Source organism: Buceros rhinoceros, unplaced genomic scaffold, assembly GCF_000710305.1.
Source record: "Buceros rhinoceros silvestris isolate BGI_N320 unplaced genomic scaffold, ASM71030v1 scaffold17438, whole genome shotgun sequence".
In the NCBI taxonomy this organism is placed as follows: Eukaryota; Metazoa; Chordata; class Aves; order Bucerotiformes; family Bucerotidae; genus Buceros; species Buceros rhinoceros.
This window is the reverse complement of record NW_010428800.1, coordinates 7,848-32,225: the sequence shown is the minus strand read 5'-3', so window position 1 is coordinate 32,225 and position 24,378 is coordinate 7,848. Positions and strand designations below refer to the sequence as shown.

At 36.9% G+C, this 24,378-nt stretch overlaps 1 protein-coding gene across 1 annotated transcript in view; it reads left to right on the top strand.

Moving 5' to 3' along the window:
* Window positions 1-19,018, top strand: part of EIF3E (eukaryotic translation initiation factor 3, subunit E) — a 25,831-nt gene extending 6,813 nt beyond the window's left edge. The window contains exons 4-13 of the mRNA XM_010142420.1: window positions 1,823-1,865; window positions 2,307-2,411; window positions 4,477-4,602; window positions 7,379-7,503; window positions 8,431-8,557; window positions 10,609-10,710; window positions 11,712-11,821; window positions 17,330-17,432; window positions 17,613-17,747; window positions 18,845-19,018. Of these exons, the coding sequence (XP_010140722.1) occupies window positions 1,823-1,865; window positions 2,307-2,411; window positions 4,477-4,602; window positions 7,379-7,503; window positions 8,431-8,557; window positions 10,609-10,710; window positions 11,712-11,821; window positions 17,330-17,432; window positions 17,613-17,747; window positions 18,845-18,883 (1,015 nt within the window). The 3' untranslated portion in view covers window positions 18,884-19,018. The remainder of the gene's footprint in view (window positions 1-1,822; window positions 1,866-2,306; window positions 2,412-4,476; window positions 4,603-7,378; window positions 7,504-8,430; window positions 8,558-10,608; window positions 10,711-11,711; window positions 11,822-17,329; window positions 17,433-17,612; window positions 17,748-18,844) is intronic.
* The last annotated feature ends 5,360 nt before the right edge of the window (window positions 19,019-24,378 follow it).

The window sequence follows — 24,378 nt, the reverse complement described above, 5'->3', positions numbered from 1 at the left end:
AAACCTAATCAATCCTTTTGGCCTATGATTTTTCCACTCTGGCATGTTTTTAGAATTTGTTACAGTCTGATTTAGAACTTGGTCAGTGTGGAGACAGTGAGGTGCAAAGTATTGGATCTCAGTGTGTGCATAAAACAAGATGTCAGTAGAAATCATGAAATCTATTAGCTTTTCAGCACTTAAAGCTTCTGTTTTCTATTATCACAACAGCATACTGAAGCTTCTACTGTAAAAAACATTGTTTAGGATAAGTAAGCCATGTTAGTATTTGATTTCAGTGTGGATATTTATGTCAGATAATTATATTAAGAAAATAAACTACTTTTGCTTATGACTTGTATCATAAGCAGGATCTGCTCAACAGCTTTTGAAAGTGAAAGGCCCAATTGCCATTAGTTAACTGCCCTGAAGTTAAGTGGGACTATCTTAACTGTAAGGAAAAGATTTCCTGATACAATTCTACCAGTGGCACAATTCTCCCTTGGCAATGTGCTATTTCCATGTAGAATCTTATGCCGTAAGTTCTAGTTAAACAAACTCACAGCTTTGCAGTCAGTTGATTTCAGAGTAAATGGGGACATTTTTCCCTGAATACACTTCCACTGTATCTTTGTCCCAAGAGGAATTTACAGCTTGATGCTCATCTTGTCAGTGAACTCTTGTTCTATCAAATATGATAGTTTCATGAGTTGTCCAAATCATCTTTACCACGTGATTGATTGAAGTGTGAATGTACAGAAAAGATGAAGTGAGGGTTAGGTGCAGGTATAGAAGCATGCCCAGAGAGGTGGGGGGCTAGAGAGTAGGAAATATATCATCAGTTCTTTATGTATTGTAGAGAGGCAGTCCATGCAATCAAAGTGCCAAATTGAAAATACTTTAATTTATGAATATAAATTCTGCTGTGTGTATGAATTCACCTATGGTTCTTGTTGCCAGATGATTGCTGCAGAGTTTGAATGGAATTCTTATTACATTGAAAAGTTGATGTGCTAAAATGTCACTCTAACAGCTGATGAAGATCCATTGCAAAGACTGAATAAAACATTATTCACTATGTTAACTATTGCTTAAAAATAGTATCTAAAGTCCTGCGGTCATTAATATGAGGCTACTTGGTGGTAGTTAATTTCATGCTTGCCTACTGGAGGCTTGGACTTTCTTTTGACCTAGATAATAATACTTGTCTTTCTATTATCCATTTGAGTAAAAAACAAAGCTTGAGAAATGTCATCATGTATGAATTAGATGTTTAGAAGTTTCTAGGTATGATTACTTTTTATAGTTTTGCATTCTGCAGCCATTTGCTGTGGTAGAGGTATTCTTCCTTAACACTGTGTCCCAGTGCTAACAGTGGGAAAGTTTCCTTTATAATACTATTTTACTTAGTCTTTGCCTTCACCACCCCTGTCCCCCCCACCCACCTCCCGGTCCTGTCTTCTGTTAAATTCAAACTGCTTGGCTGGAGTAACTGCTGTGGAACTAAACATGAGAAGAGCTGTAAGTCAGAATTTATTTTTCATACTGAAAGCTAATGATGCTGTGAAATATAAAACAACATCACCCTTTCTTAGCTCTAGTTATTGCTGCAAGTGGCATTTTTTATTTAAAAGTATAGTAATTTTAAGGTTTTGAAACTTCTTGATGACACTTTGGAAATAATTGGCTCGCTATCTGGAGTTTCTTTTGCACATGAAGTGGAGGAGTACTTGCTTTATAACTCTATTTGGATATTCTGTCATCTAAAGGTTGTATTGTGTAGTGTGTTGCCTGGTGACAATCATGTTTTGTAGAAACAGCAGTTTTGATCTCTTTATTGTAGGGATGGTCGGATGCTGTTTGACTATTTAGCCGAGAAGCATGGTGTAAGTGTTTTTAATTCTTATATCTGTTTTGATTCATTTCTAAGTATCTCTACCCAACCTCCCTCGCAGCCAACAGCTTTTAACATTTGTGGGCTAGCATTTTGGCCTGTCTTATGTCAATGCAGCTAATAGGCAGAATTCCTAATGCTAATGAATTTTATTTGAATGCCTTTGAACTTTTAATTTTTATACGAGCAAAGATAAAACTGGAACTTAATGCTAGCCACATCTTTGTAAGTAAGATGTGTTTTATGTGTTTAAAATTCACCTTTCTTTAATTCAGTGGATTAAAGAGTATAATAGTTTCCTATTAACTTTCCTGTGTACAATGTCTTTCAAAGAACCTAAACACTTCAAAGGTTACTTTATTAAAATTGGCTTGTAACAGCATGTCGGGTGGGGTTTTTTGCCAGTGACAAAAAGCTTTTTGTTTCTTTTCAGTTTAGGCAGGAGTACCTAGATACACTCTACAGGTATGCAAAATTCCAATATGAATGCGGTAATTACTCAGGAGCTGCAGAATATCTCTACTTCTTCAGGGTTCTGGTAAGTTTTGGGTGTTTGTTCGTTTTGGGTTTTGTTTTGTAGTTTGTCTGAGGTTTTTGAATGAAATACTTTGACCAGTAAAGTGTCTGTATTAATTCTTGGAGTATACTTTGAGTTTTTTGAGACAATTACTGTGAACCAAAGAAAAGCTGAAAGTAGATGTTAATAACCATCTCTGACTATTGTCCAGCAATTCTGTTATTTTTATGCCGAATTCAGAACTGTCATTTAAATTTGTTAGTCTTGTGGGAACATTTAATTACAGAATATTTCCTCACTGTAAATGTATCCTGGAAAAAGCAACACAAAAAGCAGAATGAATACTTGGTTTTGTGCACAGATGTAATCAACTGTCGTGAAAAGCTTGCAGGTGAATTGAACATAACTAGTTGTAGTGGTGAACTGCCAGCTTCTTACCTGAACTCTGATTTGTCTTCCCTTGAATTTTGTGATGCATTTAAGAGTGTAAGTCATCTGTCTAGGACAGCATAAATGAGAATTGTAGAACCAGAGCCATCATCTCTGAAGCAACTCTTTTCATGTTGTTGTAATTCATATCATTTGTTCATGGTGGGAGCAAATTTTGAGAATAAAGATTTAGTGTCTTGTAAGAATCTCAACACAGTCAATTTATTGTTGGTGATCAGTGAGTTGTGCTGTTCTACTAGAAAGGGAAATCTAAGGTAACTGCTTGAAAATCCAGATACTGTAGCTAGAACAGCTGCAGTACCTAAAGGCAGTCGTTGTGAGTAGCTAACTAATTACATGATTTTGAACCAGTGTAGGACTGCTCAACTAAAAGTATTTGCTAAGTTAACACCTTGGTTGCCTAGAAGATAGTGACTTCTAAACTGTGTATCTCTCACAGTTATGTGGAGTGATTGCTGAGAATATGTAGTGGCTGCTATGTTGAGGTTTGTTTCTTGCTGTTCAATTTCTACTCCCATCTAACAATAGCATTAACTTTTTGAAGCGCTGCCAAAGTAAGTAACAATAGTTTCTGAAATTGACTATAATTAAAGAAGCAAAATGGGGAAATGTATCCTTAGTCAGAATAGAGGAATGAATTGAATTCCTAATCTAAATATTGATGATAAAGCTGACTTTGTGTTAAGTATATTCTGTGTGCCAGGGCAGGGGGGCAGGGTGGAAATTATGTATTAGGATTGTGGGCAGCTGTCCTTAATTATTCATGCTTTAATTCTGAGCTTAGCATTATTTTCTTACATACCAGACAACTATTTTCAAAAAGTGAAGTACTGTTTTTGTGCCAGTAAAGACTTGGTATAGGACTTTTGTTACTAATTCTGATGGGAGAAGATTTGTTTAAAGTTCTGTGTGATGAAACATAACCTATGAAAGAACCATTGTGATTGATCTGAGAGCAGAATTTGACGCTGTGAATGACCTAGTGTAATTCATTCCTGTATAAAACTAACACAGCTTGACCTTAGGACTACCCTTCCAGGAAATAGATTCACTGCTGCAAAGTTGCTGTTTACTGGACATTTCTTTAAGAAGTAGGCTTTCTGGCACAGCATTACCAGAACAAACTTCAAGTACCAGCTTTTTCAAGTGGTAACCTACTCTCATGAGTTCTTTAGGAACTTGCTTTGTAATAACTTTGTTTTAATAGTTTAGAAGCATTTTTATGTGGTGTAGAAAACTTGAAACTGTGTTATCTGGTACTCAGCCATTTCTTTTTTTTTTTTTTTTAACTTAATCTGGAAGCATTTTTATGTGGTGTAGAAAACTTGAAACTGTGTTATCTGGTACTCAGCCATTTCTTTTTTTTTTTTTCTTTAACTTAATCTGTAGCAGCATGGAGCATTGTCTTACTGACAGGATTTTCTAGTTTCTACCTCAGAAGCCTTACTGCTGTTTCTTCTTCTGTACCTAAATTACTTTTTTTAAAGCTCTTAATTTGGCAAGATAGGAGCGTGCAAATTTGATATCTTGTCAAATTAAAAATACTGCCAGAAAATATTTTTTTTATTTTTTTAAAGTAAAAAATAATTTAAAGAAAATACTAAGAGTGTGAATTCATTGCTGTTGTTGAAAATAGGTTCCAGCAACAGACAGAAATGCTTTGAGTTCTCTGTGGGGAAAACTGGCATCTGAAATTCTGATGCAGAATTGGGATGCAGCCATGGAAGATCTCACAAGACTAAAGGAGACAATAGATAATAATGTAAGTAAAATCTTGGTCATGTTAGTAAGGTGAGAGGTTAGAGGTGTTAGTATTCAAGTTTTTATTATGAATCACTCGGAGTCTTGTTTAGTAGTAGTTTACCACCTCTTCGCTAGATACTTCCTTAATAATAGTGGGAGAGTTGAAAGGTGCTTGTGAAGAAATACTGAAGCTTCCTTTTTCAAATTACTTCCCTCTTACCACATTAAAAAACATAGCTTAGAACTTTTAAGGTATTTCCAATAAACAAAAAAAAGTGGTTTCAAGATAAGTTTGAGGACAAGATATCATTGTATAAAATTTTGCTGCTTAAATTTCAGATAGTTGTACTATTTGCTTTCTGTAAAGAATAAAATGCATGTAATTAAATTACACTCTTCCCACATGAAAATAACAGTTGGGAGAAAATGCAAGCCAGCTTGTTTTTGGAAATAGTTTTCATCCAATTCAGCTTCCTCACCAGATCCTGAGCTCAGATGAGCACTATGAAGAGGGAGAGAAAGAGAGGGGCTGCAGTACTGCGGGTGGCCAGGGAGGAGATAGGGTCTGCGCTGTCGCAAGAAGGACAAGCTGCGGTGAAGCTCCTCCAACGTATGCCCTCTATGAGAGGAATTCAATACGATGCGGACAGTATAACGGATTTATTAAAATGGGCAAATGAGAAAGAGTTGTTCCCCAGTTTCGGAGCTGTATTCGATCTGGCAACATGGGACCGGATCAGAGGAAAAAATATGGGAGTTCAATATGATGCGGACAGTATAACAGATTTATTAAAATGGGCAAATGAGAAAGAATTGTTCCCCAGTTTCGGAGCTGTATTCGATCTGGCAACATGGGACCGGATCGGAGAAAAATTATGGCAAGAAATCAGCTCTGGGTCAAAAGCTGCCGCAAAATATCCCACTGTGTGGAAGTTGTTAAAGACTGTCTTAGAAGAAATGAAAGCTGAATGACAAATAGCTGCTTCCGCGTTTACAGCACTAGCTCCTAATGCTACAAAAGAAACATCTTCAAAAGGGGAGAAAGCAGAAGAGAATTGTAGCTCTGTAACAGCGGCAGCAGAAAAAAGAGTAAAATCTCCAACTGCGAGATTGTTTGACTATCCTCCCCCCGGCCCGCGATTCCCTTGCTCTAAGAGAGGTGCAGATGGTTGGATACAATCAGAAGAATCAGGTAGAACAGCAGCCGAGAGTGGTGATGGTGTTGCTGGCACAGGTGAAGCCGGCGGTGAAGCCGACGGTGTGTTTTCCATGGTTACTGGTGGCTGATACATTGGTGCGGGAGTAAAAGGAATCATCATTGGATTTTGAAAAGTCCATTGTGCTGCACTTAGCGACTGTTGCTTCACCTCTGTTTCTATCTTTTCTAACTTTTTTGTAAGTTCTTGTATCTTTTCTGCTCTTAACCCAGACAAGTGTTCAATGTCCTCTTTTGGAAGTTTAGGGTATAGCCAACGTTTTGGAGTAGAACTGCCTGACGATTCAGATGATGAGGTTTCTAAAGCAGGGGGAGAGGGTCACGACGAGCAATTTTTGCAACGCGGAGATCTACTGCGTTTTTTCTGTGGCAACCACCCTCGCTGATCTGACTTTTTTAATTCTTTTGGGTGAACTACCAGTTGCTCTGCTACATTTTTGTGTTTTTCATTTACCTGTTGTTCTGCTGGGTCTTTACTCACTCTCTGTTCGCTCTCGCCTCCCTCTTCTCCTTGGAGCTGTGAAGTTATCTCTGTTTTTTCAGCATTTGTCTCTGTTCTTTCAGTATTTGTCTCTTTAGTCACTTTACTGCTTATTATGTCTACATTCCTCCTCCACCTCTCTGAATTAGTACTGCAGAAATGATGAAGGACCTATTGGTCTTGCTCTCTGCTCAGGGGGCTTCTGTGGCCATATCTGAAATGTCAGGGTTTTACTCTCCTGAACCACAATCCTGAAAAGGTGTTTTGTGTTTTGTTTTGTTCCCCATCATCACCCCAGAATTGTTCTTTATCTATAGGACAGAAAACTAATGTTAGCAATTTTTTCTTCTCTTAATTCCTTGTTTTTATAAACTTATATGGTTATAATAGACTATTAAAATTAACTTATCCATTAGACTAAATTTTTTTGTAATAGAATCATAGTAGTTAGTTGTCATGTTCTTTGGAGTGATTATTACTTGCTATGTGAGTTCATTCTTAACATACTGCTTTGCAATCTATTTCAAGTGCTGCTGAAATTTGGAGCTCATACAGATACTTAGAGCTCAATTTGTGCATTATCAGCTGGTTTAAATTAAGATAGTTACCCTCTTATTTCTTGGCTGAAACCAATCATGGTGTTTCATCATTGTCTGAGTGTATAGCAAAAAAGTTCTTGTGAGGCTTTAGAATGGAAGAAAAACTGAAAAGCTGGAGAAGCTGAGTAGTTCCTCAGATCACATCTGAAGAGGAAATACAAGAAACAAAATTCAGGGTTATAAAGGGAAGTAATAACTTGCGTTACCATGGTCATGGAGAAAGCTAAAATCTAAGCTTTTGCCATAACAATACAAATTTTGGCACACAACTTAGAATATAATATTGGAAGATTTAACTTAGTTATAACTTTCAGCAGATTTATCTTTTAACAGTTGACAGGTTAAAAACCTGGAGATCAGACTAAGCCTGAGAGTGATAACAGCTAAAAAAATCAGTGGAAAATGGCAAATTTTTTATCAGTTACAGATTTCTGAGCATTAGTATTCATGCAAACTTTCTGTACTTTATTTGACTTAAACCAATGTTGTTTTCTTTTAGTCTGTCAGCTCTCCGCTGCAGTCTCTTCAGCAAAGAACATGGCTCATCCACTGGTCTTTGTTCGTGTTTTTCAATCATCCTAAAGGGAGAGACAATATCATTGACCTTTTTCTCTATCAACCGCAGTAAGTTGTGTTGTGCTATGTTGGGCTCTGTAAATCAAAACGAAGGCTAGTGATGGGTATACAAGCTTGTGAACAGACCAAAGCTGTTTCAGAAGCACCAATATTAACACTTTGATTATTTTTCTCCAAGCCTTTTTTGAATTTTTTTTTTGTATAATCTGTTTTTCTTCATGAATATACTTCCTCTTTAAGAAGAAACAGTGAAGTAGGAAGAACTGGCTCTTTTGCAGTGCTTGGTGGGTATGGAGTAATTGGTTTTGTTAGATTACCAACTCCTACCATATCTTTTAGGGCTGTAGGAGGAAAGCATTGCTGTATTTTGGTTTTACAAAACCTATTTAAGAGGGTGTTCTTAAGGAAAACCTGAGAATAAAAATGAAAATTGAAGCACTGTAGCCATTTGTTAGCAGACTGAATTACATATAGAACTACAAGTCTAGAGCAGTTTAAGACTGGGGAATTAGTCATAGTTTTTGCTCCCTTTCTGGTGCTTGTTGGAGATAATGTATTCAAATAGGAGAATGTTACTAAAGAATAGCAGTTGAATTTTTTGCCTGATGATCCCAGTAGACTGGCAATTTGTAGTGGGGTTTTTTGCCTTTTTGTTTCATAGTGTGTGTGTTGGTTTGTTTTTTAATTTATGCTTCTCACTTGGATTAATTTATTAGAGAGTTGATCAGGAAAGTTGCAGGCTTGGATGACAATATGAGAAACAGCTTCTTGTGGTGCTGTGTGCCCATATAAAGCCCTCTTGTGAAATCAGTGTAGCTGACAGCTTAGATGATTCCGAGGTTAACAAAAATAATAAATGATCAGTCGTAAGCACTGATATTGTATTGTGTAAAAGGTGCGTAAGCTATTTATCATAAGCATTGTTTTGATAGAAAATTGCATTATCTGAACTTTATCTGTATTTTTTCTTTCTAGGTATCTCAATGCAATTCAGACAATGTGCCCACATATTCTCAGATACCTGACTACTGCAGTCATAACAAATAAGGATGTTCGAAAACGTAGACAAGTGCTGAAAGATCTAGTCAAGGTTATTCAGCAGGTAAGGATTGAAATATCTGCTATTTTGTGACCTTTTTTACTGAGACTTCATAATAGCTTTCTTCTAATAATATGCCTGATTTAGGACTTTACATACTTTGGTGCTGACTTTATGGAACTGATTTTTTCCCCTGTGAAGTAAAATGCATCTCCATCACTGGGAGGACAATTTTTTTTCCTCATCTCATGTTGACAAGCAATGAGTAAAGTAGAATGTGTACTCTATTTTGCTTTTCTTTCTGAATGATTAAATGCAGAAAATTCAGCAAGATGTATGAAATGACTTTGTATCTTTTTCAGCCATGCCTATGAGGAATTGTTTCATGCATAAGGGGTCTTGTTTGCATTTCAAAACCACTGAACTGTGTACATTGTTTCGTGTTCATGTGCATTTTCTTGAAAATGTTTCTGTTGCAACAGTTATGTGAGGATGTCGGCGTGGACAAGAACAACATAATAATTGTGCATCATAGCAATCAAGAGGGTTATGGCAAAGATTATTATCTGAAACCAGCATGCAAATTATATACAAGCCATCATGCTTCAAACACGTTTAATGATAACATATATTGTGAATAAAGGAATACAATATATATGTGACAGAGCGGTTATTACAGGTTAACAATGAATTCTCTGCTTCAAACATTGATATAACTACCTATGCAGAGCACAATCAATACGAAGATCAAATTAAGTGTATCTTAATCTGTTTTTCAAGCATTAGTGTTCACAAAGGTGGCAGAAAAAGCTGTAAACTACTTGAAGTGCTGACTTTTTTTTTTTATTTTAAGCTGTAACGTGTTTTTTAGCATTGGATTTCTAATGTAATAGGAGCTTCTAATTGAAGTAAAGTAATATTTTACAACTTTTTATCTTGTACAATTTGTATGAACAAAAAAGGATCATGGCGGGTAGTTCCTTTTGAAAATCCCAATTTTGGCTTTGGTTTCGAAATACCCAAGAGATTTATTTCTTAGTACCTTTGTACTCTGTATGGTTCATTATACGAAATCACAAAGTGCTAGAGGTTTTACGGATTTGAAAGCAGTTCAGAGCAAATAACTAGCAGTTTTTCTACAAGGGGAAAACAAAGCATTGAATGAAGTGATTTGTCAAATTTGTTGTATGGTAGGCTGAGGGCTCTGCTAGCAGAGATTGCTAATACTTGCAATATCTTTGCAAGTGTTGGACTGATAGAGATGAACAAACTGCTTTCTTTTAAAAGGTGATCAATCTAAGACTGTTTTACATAGTGGATGTTAATTATGTGGTTACAAGTACAATTTTGATGTAAAACAACCTTTTGATGTAAAACAACTGTGTACCTATAAATCTGAATTTTAAACCTAAATAATGAGACAGTAAATAGAGCACTTCAGGGAAGAAAAAATAACTTTGATCCGTTAAAAAACCTGACAACTTAGAAATTCCTCTAATCTGCTGATTTTTTTGTATGCTGAAGCTCATATTGACAGATAGTGGGTCAAGCTGTCTTAAAATGTGAATTAAATGTGTCAGAGGATGTTTAATTACATCTTAATTTATGCAGGTTTGTACAGATCTAGTGTTGTTCTTGTCTTGTTGTTAAAGTTGAGTAATTCCTGTGATGCTAAATTAAAGTATTTTGTATATAGGAAGTAGCATTATTTGTGTTAGCTATGTTTTCACTTAAAAGAATGATCAAAAATACAAAAAGTGAAGGATTTGATGTTGGACTAGACTTTAAAATATGCATTTAGAAACAATTTCATTGTGCCGTATTTAAAGAAATTTGTTGGTTTGATAGCTCTAGTCTCTGACGTTTTTCTAACCCAGAGATTGCAGCACTAAATGATGAAGGTGAAAGTGCACTTCTGGTTGTTTAACCTTACAGTTTGGGGGTGAGGAAGAGTGGATTTATTCAGGTTTTATAGAAGGATTTGGGAAGTTTAATATGTTATTTAAGTTGATGTATGGACTTGTTTCCCTTATTAAATTTTCTTTGAAGACAATGAGGAATACTCAAGTGATTGTGTAGCCTTAATTTCTAAATGTTTTGAATTGTTTTGACAGGAGTCCTACACATACAGGGACCCTATCACAGAGTTTGTGGAATGCTTGTATGTCAATTTTGATTTTGATGGTGCACAGAAGAAGCTGAGAGAATGTGAAACAGTAAGGCTTGTAACATTAATAAGACTTTTCTTCCTTTAAAGATCTCTAAAATTCACAAAGGGAAGCTAATTTGTTTGAAGTGGTGTTTGATTCTATTGCCAGTGTTTCCTGATGAGCTTTAATTCACAGGGGTGTTGTTTTCTGTGTTTGGGGGTTTTTTACAACTTATTTTGTTACACGTGAACAAGATTTACTGGTAGGGATATAGCTTTAAAATTATATTTAAGCAGTTCTAGAAGAAGTAGTGAATTGGTAATCATGCATTTGGCCAAGCTTCAGCTTTCCCATTAGGGTTTGAAAAGCGCTTGAAGAAGAGCTTGGGTTTGCCTTTTGTTGTGAAAGGTAACTGCATCCTGGAATTGTAATGGTGAAAGGTAATGTAAAATAATATTAGGGTGATTAAATGCATGTGCTTGGAAAAATCTTCTATGACCATTTAAAGATACCTAACACTTGAGTTGACCAGTGTAAATGTTAGTATTTCTAGTAGTCGAACATTAGTACCAATTCTTACAGACTCTGGTTTGGTTTCCCTTGCATTAGCCACCTAATTGGATGAATCAGAAGGCTTATAATCATCTTCACTGCATAGAGCTGGTGGTCCTGTAATCTGAACTTTGTAGGCACACTTGCAGTACTAAGTAAGCTGGCTTGCGTGATAAGAATGATGATTGAATTGCAGAGTAAGAGAAGAATCCTACAATACAAGGGAGCGGTTAAACTTTACGTGTTGATGGCATCTTCAGTAGAACTGTAACAGCAGTAGACCTTGTTCTCTTCTAGTCAGACCTCAGTGATCACGTTAGCATGTGATTTTAATGTAGCAAGCTGCAGAGCAATTGAAATCTCTGGTAGATCTGTAGCTTTTTCTCCACATCTTGGAACACACCAAGAACTGTTTTCAGATGGACTGTTCACTGATCTTGCTTATAGACAGTGTTACCAGGAAATTACTACTTCCATGTTTGTTCTCAGTGTTCCTTTTCTCCTTGCACTTGCAGGTGCTTGTGAATGATTTCTTCTTAGTGGCATGCCTTGAGGACTTCATTGAGAATGCTCGTCTCTTTATATTTGAGACTTTTTGTCGAATCCATCAATGTATCAGCATTGGGTAAGATGACTTAATACAGCAGTTCAGAAAAATCAGTCATGGATGACAGTTTAATGAACAGTGTAAACTTTAGTAAAATATTCAGATGAAATGAAAATCAGTAACTAAAATTTGTTTGGATAGTTGTCTTTCTAGTCTTGTAGCTCTGATGTGATATACTTAAATTACAACAATTGTATTTTATAGTTGAATTCTTGTGATTAACTTTAAAAAAACCTCTCTCTACTACCCCCAGCCCCCCGAACAAACAGTGCTTTCAAGCTAAAACTTTCTCATGGTATCAGGTTGGATCTCTACTGGATTTAATGAGAACTTTCATACCCAATGTCACCTAAATCCAAGTGTCTTGAATTTCAAGCTCAGTTCTATATATATATTTATAGAGTGGTAATATTAAGTTAATAGAAATTGCAAATACAGCAATTGCTTAAATTTATATTTAGTAGATACCTATAAGACAAACACAGGTATCTGTATCTTTCAAAGTTTAGAACTGTATTGCTTTTTTCATTAGTTAAATAGAAGACAATAGGTCTTGTTGCCTGTGGCACGAGGTGAGTGATCTGGCTGAAAAAAGTTATGTTCTTATTAGTAAGGATATCTGTTGTTTACTCAACTTAATTTTGTAAAAGCAGACTTTCCAAATGAATCAGCTCTGCCTGTTTTGTAGAAACTAAGCAGGAAGATGTTATGCATGCTTAGATCTCTTTCTGCTTTGGCTTTGCCTCTGTTCCCTGTGTTAAATTGAAAAAAAGTGAAGTGTGAAACTCTGAATGCTGTAAAAATCTCAATGGTAGAGAACTGTGCTGAGATCCTTGAGAGAGCAGAAACCAAAGCTGTTAAATCGGCCGAGTTCAATGGAGTCTTGATACTAGCTTGTGTCCAGAGCAAATGTGTGTGTGTCTGGTCCTCTGAGGAAGCGATTTAACACTGCTTGATTTCAAAAGAAAAGGATTTGAGGGAAAATTGTCTTAGATTTTTGTGAGCTTATTGAAAGGATTGCGTTTTTTTCATGCATAGGTATAGTTTGAGAAAGAACGAAGATTCTTCTTACTTGAATCTTTCTTCACTGTGATGTATTTGTCTTCAGTACGTTTGGAAAATGATTTTTTTCATCCTGTGAATCAGCTTAAAATAGTGAGTTCAATGTAAAAGGCAAACAGTAAATCTGAGGGTTTTAATCTGGAGTATTGTGCTTTAAGCATAATCAAACAGTACAGAACTAGATGCTAGGAACAAAACTTCCATACTTACGTTCATTTTTAGAAAGAGGCTAATACTTCATTTAGAATCACTTTAAGCAGAGAGCTGCACATTTAGGGATAAAGAGGTTTTGAATAATTATTTGAAAGAAAAAGATGTACATGAAGTTCTCATCGGGATGAGTTTTTGGGGAGTATAAAACCTCATAGTGTCTTGTTATTTCTTACAAATGGTTTTTAATACTGTGAATACTGCAGATATTCAAGTACAAGTTTTCAATGAGATTAGATGCTCAAGTGTTTTTAACTTAGGACTGACTGAATGTCTTGTTAAAAAGTCTGCTTCTCTCATCTGGCTCCAATTAATGAGCAGAGTTTCAATGTATCTCAAGTATGCTTCAAGGCTCGCTCTGTCAGAAGATACTGATAAACTGTGGGTAACATACCAGTGATTTATTACAGCAAAAATAGCAAGCTTTATTTAACAAGTCAACTTCTATGGTAGGTGGTTATCATTTACTTAGTGTTTATTACTTGTTTTACAGTTCATATTTTTTGTGCAGTATCTGGTATTTCAATATCAAGTACAATAGAAAATACTGTAGTTGGCTCTCCTTGTTATGTTTAAGTGATTCATAAATAGAGGTAGCAATGTCTTTATTGTATAAGTATCATGGTGTGTTCTGAGCCAAGTGATAAACTGTGCATTTAGACATATTTCAGATTGACAAGGATATTCCTCCCATATATCACTTCAGGTAATTACATGTGGAGTCAGTCATCACTAATGAGATTCTTTTCAGTAGGTAGCTGTGTTTTAAATGATGGACATAAGCCTTATATTTCTGCACAAGCTTAACACTCATTAGATTAGCACTTATTAAATGGGGTGCGTAAGTATTTCTTAGTGTATTTCAGCCTTGTTTTTGAAGAAACTAGCCAGTCAAAATGGCTTTAATCAAACAATTGACTGAAGCATAGTTCTTACATCTATTTGTCCACAAGTGATTTCCACTGCTATTCCTGGAGTTGAAAACAAGTTGTTTGTACCACAATGCTTGATAAGCACTGTTTAACTATTCAGAACGAATTTGAAAACAATTAGTGGGAAATCTGCTATTCCTTATGCTAAATGGAAAATAGATGGCTCATTTAATGTTTTTTTCACTACTTACATCTGTTAGGCAGCTGACTTTTTTCCAAAGGATGTATTTGCTTTATCAGTTGTAATTTAAAATTTGTATACATCATATTGTCCTGCAATTGGTTTAGTGTTTGAAATATAATGCTTAATAGGGAGTAGTAGATTAAATTATTTCAGAATGTGTTTTGGTTAGTTTGATATGCCTATGTTTAATTGAAGAATTGAACATGCTTCATTTTCTCTCTATATATATTTTCTTGCGTGCAGTACAAAATAGTCTTGTTTATGTATGAAGATGAGTGGAATTCAGTAAACTTGCCTTTTAAGCAAAGAAAAACTTAAACTCTTAGTCTAGCATGACCCATAAGTAAGTCTCCTTTTATAAAACAGAGGGACATAAAATAATCTAAAGAACTATTTCTGAAACTACCATTGGGAAACTACCCTTTGAAATAATCTAACTTGAAATGGTAGTCAGTATTCCTTAAATAACAAAATATGTTATAATTCACTATTTTATTTATAGTGGGGATCCTTATAAAAAACAGTGGTAATCTAAATTTCAACTTTTCTTGCTTCCATTCCTTAGTTGCAGTGATATTAATAGGTATTTGTAAATCTGAATGTGTCGCTGTCACTTTAACTGCTAAACATGTATGGGGGTGTCCCGGTTTGAGCTAAGCTGTATTTCGCATCTCTTGAGAGTATTGGATACCTATTTTAACAGCACAGTACGAGAACAGTGCTATTTGTTACATAACTGTAATTCAGGATGGATCTTCAGTGTGTTTGTTCTGGAAGGATGGAGAACAGTTTTTTGGGGTGTATGCATTGCTTTGCCAGGCAAGCACCTCTTCCATGTTATCCACTGAGGTGGTGCTGGCTGTTTCAGTGTAGCCTTCAAGGAGACCTTAAATGGAACCTAGTTACTCCAAGCACTAAAATAAGGTCAACTTCTTCATCAAAGAGAGATAAAGTTTTAGGTTTTAATACAAATATTTTTATTTCACAAAGATAGATGCTACGTGATAACTTTGATTATTTTATATTAAAATTTTACATCCATGTAAATCTCAAAGCTAGAAATTTAGATAAAATAATTTTCTATATACCTTTACACTGGCATTTTTCTTCTCTGATTTTATAAGTTTTTCAAGTGCATGTGCAGGAAAAATTGCTTAGAGGTCTGTTATTTGTCATGTAGCTACATATATGCTTGTTCATATAAACTGTTTTAAAAATTAAAAAGCACACCTCTGAAGAAACTGAGCTGGTAAAATTTAGATATAACGAGAAAAAGTATAATTATCTGTTAGGTGATATAAAGTACTTCATAGTTTCTGGCTTGGAATGACTCCAGAAGTCTGTGCCCTCTTCCAAGTACACAAGGATTTTAGGTCAAGCAAAAAAGTGTTGTAGGTTGGAAGGGACCTCTGTTGTCATCTGGTTCAGTCCTGTGCACCCAATTAAAACGCTGAACAGGACTCACTGTACTGTTCCATTATGCTGCTGAAGGCCTCGTCTAGTTGATTCTTAACTATCTCCAAAGATAGAGATTCCACATTTTAACCTCAAAGGTGGGTTGCTTAATGCCCGTTGTAGTGGCAGGAACCGTTTTGTCCTTATCTGGATGAGGAGTTATTTTCTCTGAATCCTCTTGATGCTTCTAAAGGAGAACTAAGAGAATTGCGGTAACGCACATGCACCCCGCCACATGTTCGTTTAGTTCATGATTTCTTTAGTTTAATGTTACTGATTCTAAGTTGGTAAAGCAATTTCTAGCTTCGTCCTGTTGAAATACCAGTCTTAGTCTGCCTAGATGACTGATAATTCCACAAAAAATTACACCCCTGGTATCTTCTATTCTCTTATCTGCCTCAACTCCCTACAACTTCTTATTCAACCACAGATTAACAGTTCTAGTGGAACAGTAGCAGTTGTGGTTTGACTTTACTTCCCCTTGCTTTGCCATACTCAATATTCTTCATTGCCTGTTTGTTGTGTCGTTTCACTGCAGTGAGTTCAGTGGAAGTCTCGTATTTTAAGTTACTTGGGGGTTTCCCTATTCACCTTTCTTCGTGTTCATCTGTGGGAGTTAGGAGAAAGGTGAGAGATCAAGAACATGGAAAAGATGGTGTAATACATCTAGCTAGGTAGATGATGAGATAATTGATATATTTGCTTGACTATTGTAATAAGAAGGAAATCACTCTTCCAGGTGGAAGAAAAAAAAATGTTTAGGCAAGATCCTGTAAAACAGTGGGAGTTTGACCTCTTGTGCAACTCAGGTTGCACAGGCCAGCTGGCTTTTTGGTCACGTCTATAGCCCTTACCTCATATTTGTTACCTTAGTCTGAAAGCTGATGGAAGAATGAGCGTTACAAATGTCCTGTATGAGCCAACTGCCAGCAGGAAGCTAAAGGAGTTGGCTGGAAGGCCAAAGGAAATGCCATCAGAAGGAACTATTCCTGGACAAGAGTACCTCTGCCATTAACAATTTTCCTTCCTCTGTCCTTCCCCACACCCCTCCTTGAAATTGCAAGAAGTTTGAGCATAGTGTATGGTTTACATCTTTTATACTGAACTCTGTCTTATGGCTCTTGTTCCTCAAACTTCAGCATGAAGTTTATCTAAGTGAGTGACTGAGACACTCTTTTCTGGACTACTTAATCTAAGTTTTTGTGACTGCTGGCTGGATTTTATAAGAATAAAAGCAATTAAATTTTATAATGATGGTTGCTGATTTATGGTGAGATTAATTAACAGTTTTCTAAATAATGCTGATGTGGGCAAGGTTTATGTAATATATAAAATACTGTGCAGCTCAAGGTCAAGGAATATGTAAAAAAAATTGTGCAGGTCAAGATTTAAGCGCAAGGTGATGTAGTGCAGAATGACTAAGTACATCATTTCAGGACATGAGTGTCCTCGTTCGCAATGTCCCAGTGTAAAGCAGAGGGGATGGGAGGTGTGCAGGAGTGCATGTAGGTCAGCTTTGAAGCCATTTCAGTCAAGTGGAAGTATGCTTCCCAAATACGTGGTATTTATTGGATGCAGGTTTTTGCTGTGCCAAATTTTGTGTTGATTTAGCTTATATTCTGAAGTCCCTAGTCCCTACAGCAGAGGGATTCTGTTTGACCTTTTATGTCTGTTCTCTTGTAGTATGTTGGCAGATAAGCTAAATATGACTCCTGAAGAAGCAGAAAGATGGATTGTCAATCTAATTCGCAATGCACGATTAGATGCCAAACTGGATTCAAAGCTGGTAAGACTGTATAGACGGTTCCAAGTGAATTTGTTGATTTTTTTTCATTTAACAACTTCTACCTTAATTTTTGATCCTGTGTGTAGTATGATTAACGAAAGCTCTGAAAGAGAGCTTAAAATTAAAGGCATCTGCATTCTGAGTGATAGTTAAATTTGCTGTACCTTTCCTGTGTTTCAGGGCCATGTCGTTATGGGCAATAATGCGGTCTCGCCTTATCAACAAGTGATTGAAAAGACCAAAAGCCTGTCTTTTCGTAGTCAGATGTTGGCTATGAACATTGAAAAGAAATTGAATCAGAGTGGTAGATCTGAGGTTTGTATAAGTTGCATTTTTCTGAATTCGTGCTATATTGTGAGAGATACTTTAGTATAATTTGTAACCTGTTCATCAGATGTATTTACTTCTAGTTCTGGCATTATGTATTAAATGGAAAAGGTTTATTTTCTCAGAGAGCATTACGCAGTGATTCTTGTATTCTCAGCTCTCCTCATTGCTAGGTATTCCTTGGTTTTGTTGCATGACTAGGTGTGTTTCTGTCATCATTTGATGCTCTACTTCATTTAAGTGGTCTCCTTCACCACCTCAAAAGGGCTGTTTTGAAAGGTGCATCTATAAAAGTAGTTGTACGACTTTTTTCAAGTGGATTGTACTTGAAAAGTATCTCTAGGTGTATATATATAGAATTGAGAGGAAAAATGAAGGATGCTTAAGACTGGAACAAGGAGGAGCTGTGCAAAACCCTAAATGTTAAACCCATTTCATGAAATACTAGAGAATGTAATTAGGTCAGTCAGAGGTTTAAGAAGGACCAGTGAAAACAAGGAAGTTGGCAAGATCATCTGGTTTGGCCTCTATACACTTTATAATATGGCAAGCTTTGTGAGGGAGAAGAGGAGGGTAAGGTGGATGACTCTGAGGTCCACTAAGGACCCAGCCATGCATACTTAAAACAAAACAAGAAAACCCAAACCACACATTAAAAGAACTTATAAAATATGAAGTTTGTTGGGCTTCCTCCCTGCTTGGCTGAAATATTGATGGAAGTTGGACAAGAAGTGGTAGATTAGTCTATTCCATTAAGTAGAAGTCATGTGAAACTTAACAGGGTATTATTTTCTTACAAAAAATAGAGCTGCCAAATTGTATTTATGTTTGAATCCTCGGGAACATTTTCTTTTTGAAACTACTAGCTTTGGGATCTTGGGCTGTACAACTTAATTACATGTATTTCTTCCATATCAATACTTGCTTTAAATTTATAGGGTATGCTTCACTACTTAACAATATTAGCACTTCTTAGCCATGTATCAGTATTGCAGTTGTTTTGATCATGCATGTCTCAAATTTCTGTAACCAACAGATAATATAGTAATTTATTTTCTCCTGATCCTTATTTCTTTATTCTGTAGGCACCTAACTGGGCTACTCAAGACTCTGGCTTCTACTGAAACACTTCTGCAGAAGTGGGGGGAAATCAGTTTTCATTTGACTAAAAAGCACATAACTATGTAAATTTTTTTGCAAAAATGTAATTATGTGTTTCGTCTAACATTATTTGAATAAAATTGGCTGATTTTAACAGTTTGGGCGTCTCTGTAACCTAAATAGCTGGATACTTAATTATGTTGTGTAGGGGCTATTTAGCATAATGGTGTTCTGAAGCATTTTGGATCACAGTTTGGAAAATTTAGATCAATTTTGAAAAATGATGCTGTTAAATTTGTTTGTAGCAAAGGATGCTATTGCTCTCAGAGCTGTCTGAAAGCAGGGAATTACAGTTATTTATTATCTATTGCATATGTCACACAAAAAACCTAAAAGTGGATGCTGCAGACAAATGGTTCCGCACTGAGTACTTAGCCAAACTAAAATTTTTTTCTGCACTTCCGTGGTTTTGTTTGTTTGTCACAGAAGAAGCTTTGTAGAGTGAACATACACATATCCTATACCTTCTGTGAAACCTGTCATAATCTACATGCAGAATAATTTGGGTAGACCTGTTTATTCATACTTCAGAATTGTTCCTGTTCTAAATGACACTTTTAATCTTGCTCAGTCTTGGAAACTTTCTGGAATAGATCTCTTTGTGGGGTCAGTGCTTCAAAAGATCTGACAATGGAGCTGGGTATGGTTTAAAGCTTTTATTTTGAAATCTGAGGTTCTTAAGATTCACGAGGCAAACATGAAGCAACAAAACCCTGTTTTATTCAACTATTGTAATCTGAAGGTTTGGAGTGTTTTTTTTTTTTAAATTTCTAGGTTTTTTCAGCCAGTGTTTCACACTTCCCTGAGCTTCCTTAGTACCTTTGTCCTGCAGAATGTACCCTGGCACCTCTAAGCCAGAAAATCCAAGATCCTTTTCAGGATTCCATGAATAGTGGCTGATCAGTGAGGTGCACGTGAATGTTGGAAGAGATACTATTGATGCATACAGCTTTGCATGTAAGATTGAAGACAATTTAATTACTCACCTTCACCTTATTCCCACTGTGCACCTTTTTCCTGTTTTGCTCGTTAGTTCTGGAACTTATGTACGTATGGAAAGTTGTTTTAACTCACCAATCCTGCTTACTGTCTGCAGTTGCATGTTGGCTGGGAAACTGTCACAGGAATTGATTTGTCATGAAGATGGCAGGTGTCTTTCTTTAGAAGTGACTTTTTTTCAAGGCGGGCTTTTTATTGGTGCTCTCATGTCTAATCCTGTACTATACCAAACTGAGCGGGGGCAGTCCATGTGCTATAGGGCAGGGTTGCAATTCAGGGCAACTGCAGCAGTCTGGAGGAACCAGGCCATGGGAACATTTTGAAGTCCAGCAAATGTCAGATCATCCACCTGCCTGAAATGACCCAGGCTTGCACTGCTACAGGAGGTTATGAACTAAATGGAATGCAACTTTCTGGAAAAGGACTTGGGGATGTGCTGGACAGTAAGGAGAACACAAGTCAACAGGTACCCTTGTGGAAAGAGATGCGCTTAGAGCAGAACCTAATAAAGCCCCTGTCTGGGCTTTATTGGTGACGAGTGGAACCAGCACGTTATGGAAGTTACTATTCCCCTTGTGAGTGCGCTGCTGGAGTACTGTGACCGATTTAGGGCTTCTGATACAAGGCAAATACTGATCCTCTGGTGCAAGTCCAGTGGAGGGATACTGGAATGGTGAGGAGGCAAGAGCATGAGACATAAAAGGAGAAACAGCTGAGTAATGTTCAGCCTTAAGGAAGGAAGGCTAAGACCGGATTTAACAGCTGTCCTCAGTCCCTTTAGCAGGAGGATTCACAGCAAGACTGGTCTTGAAGGTGCATTGGGACAGGCTGAGTGGCAATGGATGTGTATTGGAACATGGGGAAATTCCAATTAGATCTAAGGCAGAGTAAAAGGTTTTTGTTTTTTTTTTTTACTGTGAAGATGGAACCACTCCTCAGAGGCTGTGGAATCTCCATGCTTAGAGATGCTCAACTTAAGTACCTGACCATTCTGATAGACCTGCTTTGAGCAGGGAGTTGGATTCCATGACCTCCTTTCCAGTCTAAATTATTTTATGATTTCATATGTTATATTTATTAGTATGCAGACTAATAACTTTAAATCATATTTTAATACTGCAGAGTAATGGAAGTAGTTTCAAGTAGATGATTTGATCTAACTTCCCATTGTGCTACAGCCTAATCCCAAAATGCTCACAGCTGTAAAAATGGGGGGGTGGGGGGAGGGAGGGGGCAAAAATCATACCTTCATAACTTAGAAGGTAATAAGCGTACAGGGCATTTGCAAGAAGTGGTCTACCTTTACATGAAAGACTTGGAACTCGGATAGGGGGAGGATATGACTAATGGTGGGGTTTTTAAACCTATTTCTCCTTTCTAGAAAGCATAAGTGTTTGGTCACTACACATTCAGTTGGTGCTCTTCGATTCTGCAAGCAGCTTCTTTTACGCTTTCTCCTGTGTATGTTCTTGCTTCATGCAACACTCCTTTTGTCCAAAACACTTGTGCCGCACAACTGTTTGTGCCTTTGAAGAACTCATTTAGCTATAATAAACATTGTTTATTGTGCTTAATTATGACTTTGGTCTTAGAACTGTCAATACAGTTGTGCTGGCCCAGCAGGTGGAGTTTAAGAAGTGCTGGAAATAAGCAGTTCGAGGTAGATTGCTGCTGCACTATATACACCAACACAAAAAGCTGTTCTACAGCATAAGGATTCACTTTACATATAGGATTGGGTGCTGTGGTGGGAATGGAGAATCTGAATCAGAGCTGAAATTAGCAAGTTGCTTTTGGAGAGCAGTTTCCTAAGGCTGAGCATGCGCCTTCTGTCAAGCTCCTTATTGTTCTTCAAGTTTTGTCTCCAGAGACTGACCAAATTGCAAACTGTAGATCCGTTCTGTATCATTACAGCCTCAAAACGCTCACTTTAGAACAATCCAGATTGTGTAATAGCCATGTTCCCTATTTGATAACACAATCACAGAAGTGCTGTTGTGTAATAATTAAAGAATTTTTAAATGAGATGAAAATGGAATGTTTTCTGTAAACAGTAGGGAAATAGCCCAAATGCAGCTTTCCTTCTGACAGGAAGAATTTACTTAAAATCATCTCATCTTGGGAACATAAGACTGTGTTACCATAGCTTTCCATTCAGGTTTGTTTTTTTTTCTGACCTTTCATCTGTCAGGTGTGCACACGTGGAAAAGGTACGTGAAGATTGTAGCACTGCTTCAGTTCTTGGTAGTTTCCCACAGATACTGAGAGTGAATCATCAGTTGTGTGAACGGTTTTGAGGCTTGAGAATTCTTTCCATGTGTAAACCATAAAGAAAAGTTTCTGTTCACAGTGATTACAGTACCTTCTGCAAATGTGTTGTGCATCAAAATATTTTGTTATACCCACGCTTCAATTCCTGAACCGACAAGCTACTGTAGGTTTCAAAGGGTCCCCCATTAAAGGGTCCAGTCTGATTCACAAGAAACCAGCACTTTTACTATATTCACATGCAGTGAATCTCTTTGACTTATGTTTTTTAGTCCTTTTTAGGAAGCTCAGAAGGTGAGGTTTATTCAGCTTATTTAGATGTAAAAATAATGCCTGGGTTGTTTTTTTTTTTTTTTGTAGTTTGGAGGGGGAATGATGGCTGAGGAGTTCATGGTGTTGCACTGACATTTAAATTCTGGTGCAGCGGTCACAGAAACCACTGATTCAGGTCCACAGGTGGGTTTCAGAACAGGAGTTCAAAATGAGAATCTGCATCACTTTCCAGAAGAGATACTTCCTAGTCAGCTCACTAAAATAAAAATTGCAAAAATGGTGTAAAATTCAGAGCAAGCTGAATATTCACCGGTGGTAACCAGTACCTACAAGTATGTTGTGAGTAATGTTTCCAGTGTTCTGAAATTATGATTTCAGATGAAAGGGTTTTTAAAAAACGTTATTTATTTGTGTTACTTCTGTCAGCTACCTGACATTGTCTCTGCCTAAGAGAAGTTGTGAAAAAAGTTTGTGTTGCTCTTTAAAATAAAAAAGAGGCTGTAAAGATTGTTATACAGTTGAAGAGAAGCATGTGTGTGTGCAGAAGCCAAACTGCTGTTACACAGTTGCTAAAATCATTCTGTGAATTTGCGTAGGTCTTGCCTGGTTTCGATGGGTGGAAGTGGAATGCCTCTTTCAGAATGTTGGTGTCCTGTAGGCTATCAAGAGCTTTAGTTCCCGGTGACTCTTGGTGAAGTAAATCTACTGAGTGATTTCGGCAGCCCAGTAAGAATTTAGTCTTTAAGTTTTCTTGTGTATGTGCCAGCACTGCTATTCAGAGAGGACGGCTTTGCTGAACCTAAATCTCCAAGTATGAGCCTTCTCATGGGATGCATGTGACAGTGCTGTAAGAGCACTCTGCCCTTGCTGATGCCCGCTCAGTGGCTTTGCTGTACAGCTAAAAGTGTGCTCACCAAAGCTCGTCACCGCAGGTATTGGTAACACGCACAAGAAACTGAACACTGAATCCAGGAGGTCTTCTCCAAATAACTGAGTTGTAATTGAATTATCCAGGGAGGGGAGAGCAGAAGAGGGAAGGCCAAGTGTCTTCTCAGCCAAAGGACAAAGCTGGCCAGAGCATGAGTGCGCAATAGGTTGGCAGGAGATGAAACTTACTTCAAGCATGACAACTGCAAATTCTGTCATAACTTTCCCTTGACTAAGCTTCAGCAATCCTGTTAGTAGCAATACTTTATAAACATCCCAGAATAGTTGTTCTCCTCTTTAAATTACATGAAGATAAGATCCACTTTGTGCCTTTTGTTTTGGCTTTGCTTTTGCAAAAATTTGTAGTAACTGCTGAAAGAAGCCCTTGGAAAGGGGAAAGGAAGGCTGTTTGAAGATTTCCCTCTTTTTTTGTTTGCATTTTTTGGTTGGTTTTTTGGTTTTTTCCTCTTTTTGGAAAGAGGAAGGGAAGAAAGGTGGAAGGTGGGGAAATCGTACTTCCCCTGCTGCAAGAGTCTTTTTTGAACGAAGTTGCTTTATTTTTTCTCGGTAAATTTGTTGAGCAGTGACAATGTTATATTGTCAAGTTTTTCTTCCTGTTTAGAAAATGAAGATTGTGGTTTTATCTTTAAAAGAGTGTAATGTGTGAAGCTGTAATTCTGAGAGTTGAAGTGTTTCATTTCTAATCTTACTTAGAGATGCTGTGTTGTCATGTTTGTAAGTTTTTAAATAAAATTTGTAATAGTTTCAATAAATGTCTCCTGAATTCTTACTGTAGAATTGCCATCAGAAATTAAGCCTGCAAAAGCCATTCAAGGATTTTTAATTAAAAGAGGAAGGTAGTGGTAAGTGGAACAGCTCTGCGTCTGGAAATGGGCTCCTTTTATAGCCTCTACAAGTGCTAGAATGGTATGAGGAATTCCTCATCTTTCCTGCAATTAGCTGGTAATTATGTAACCTTTAATATCCAAGA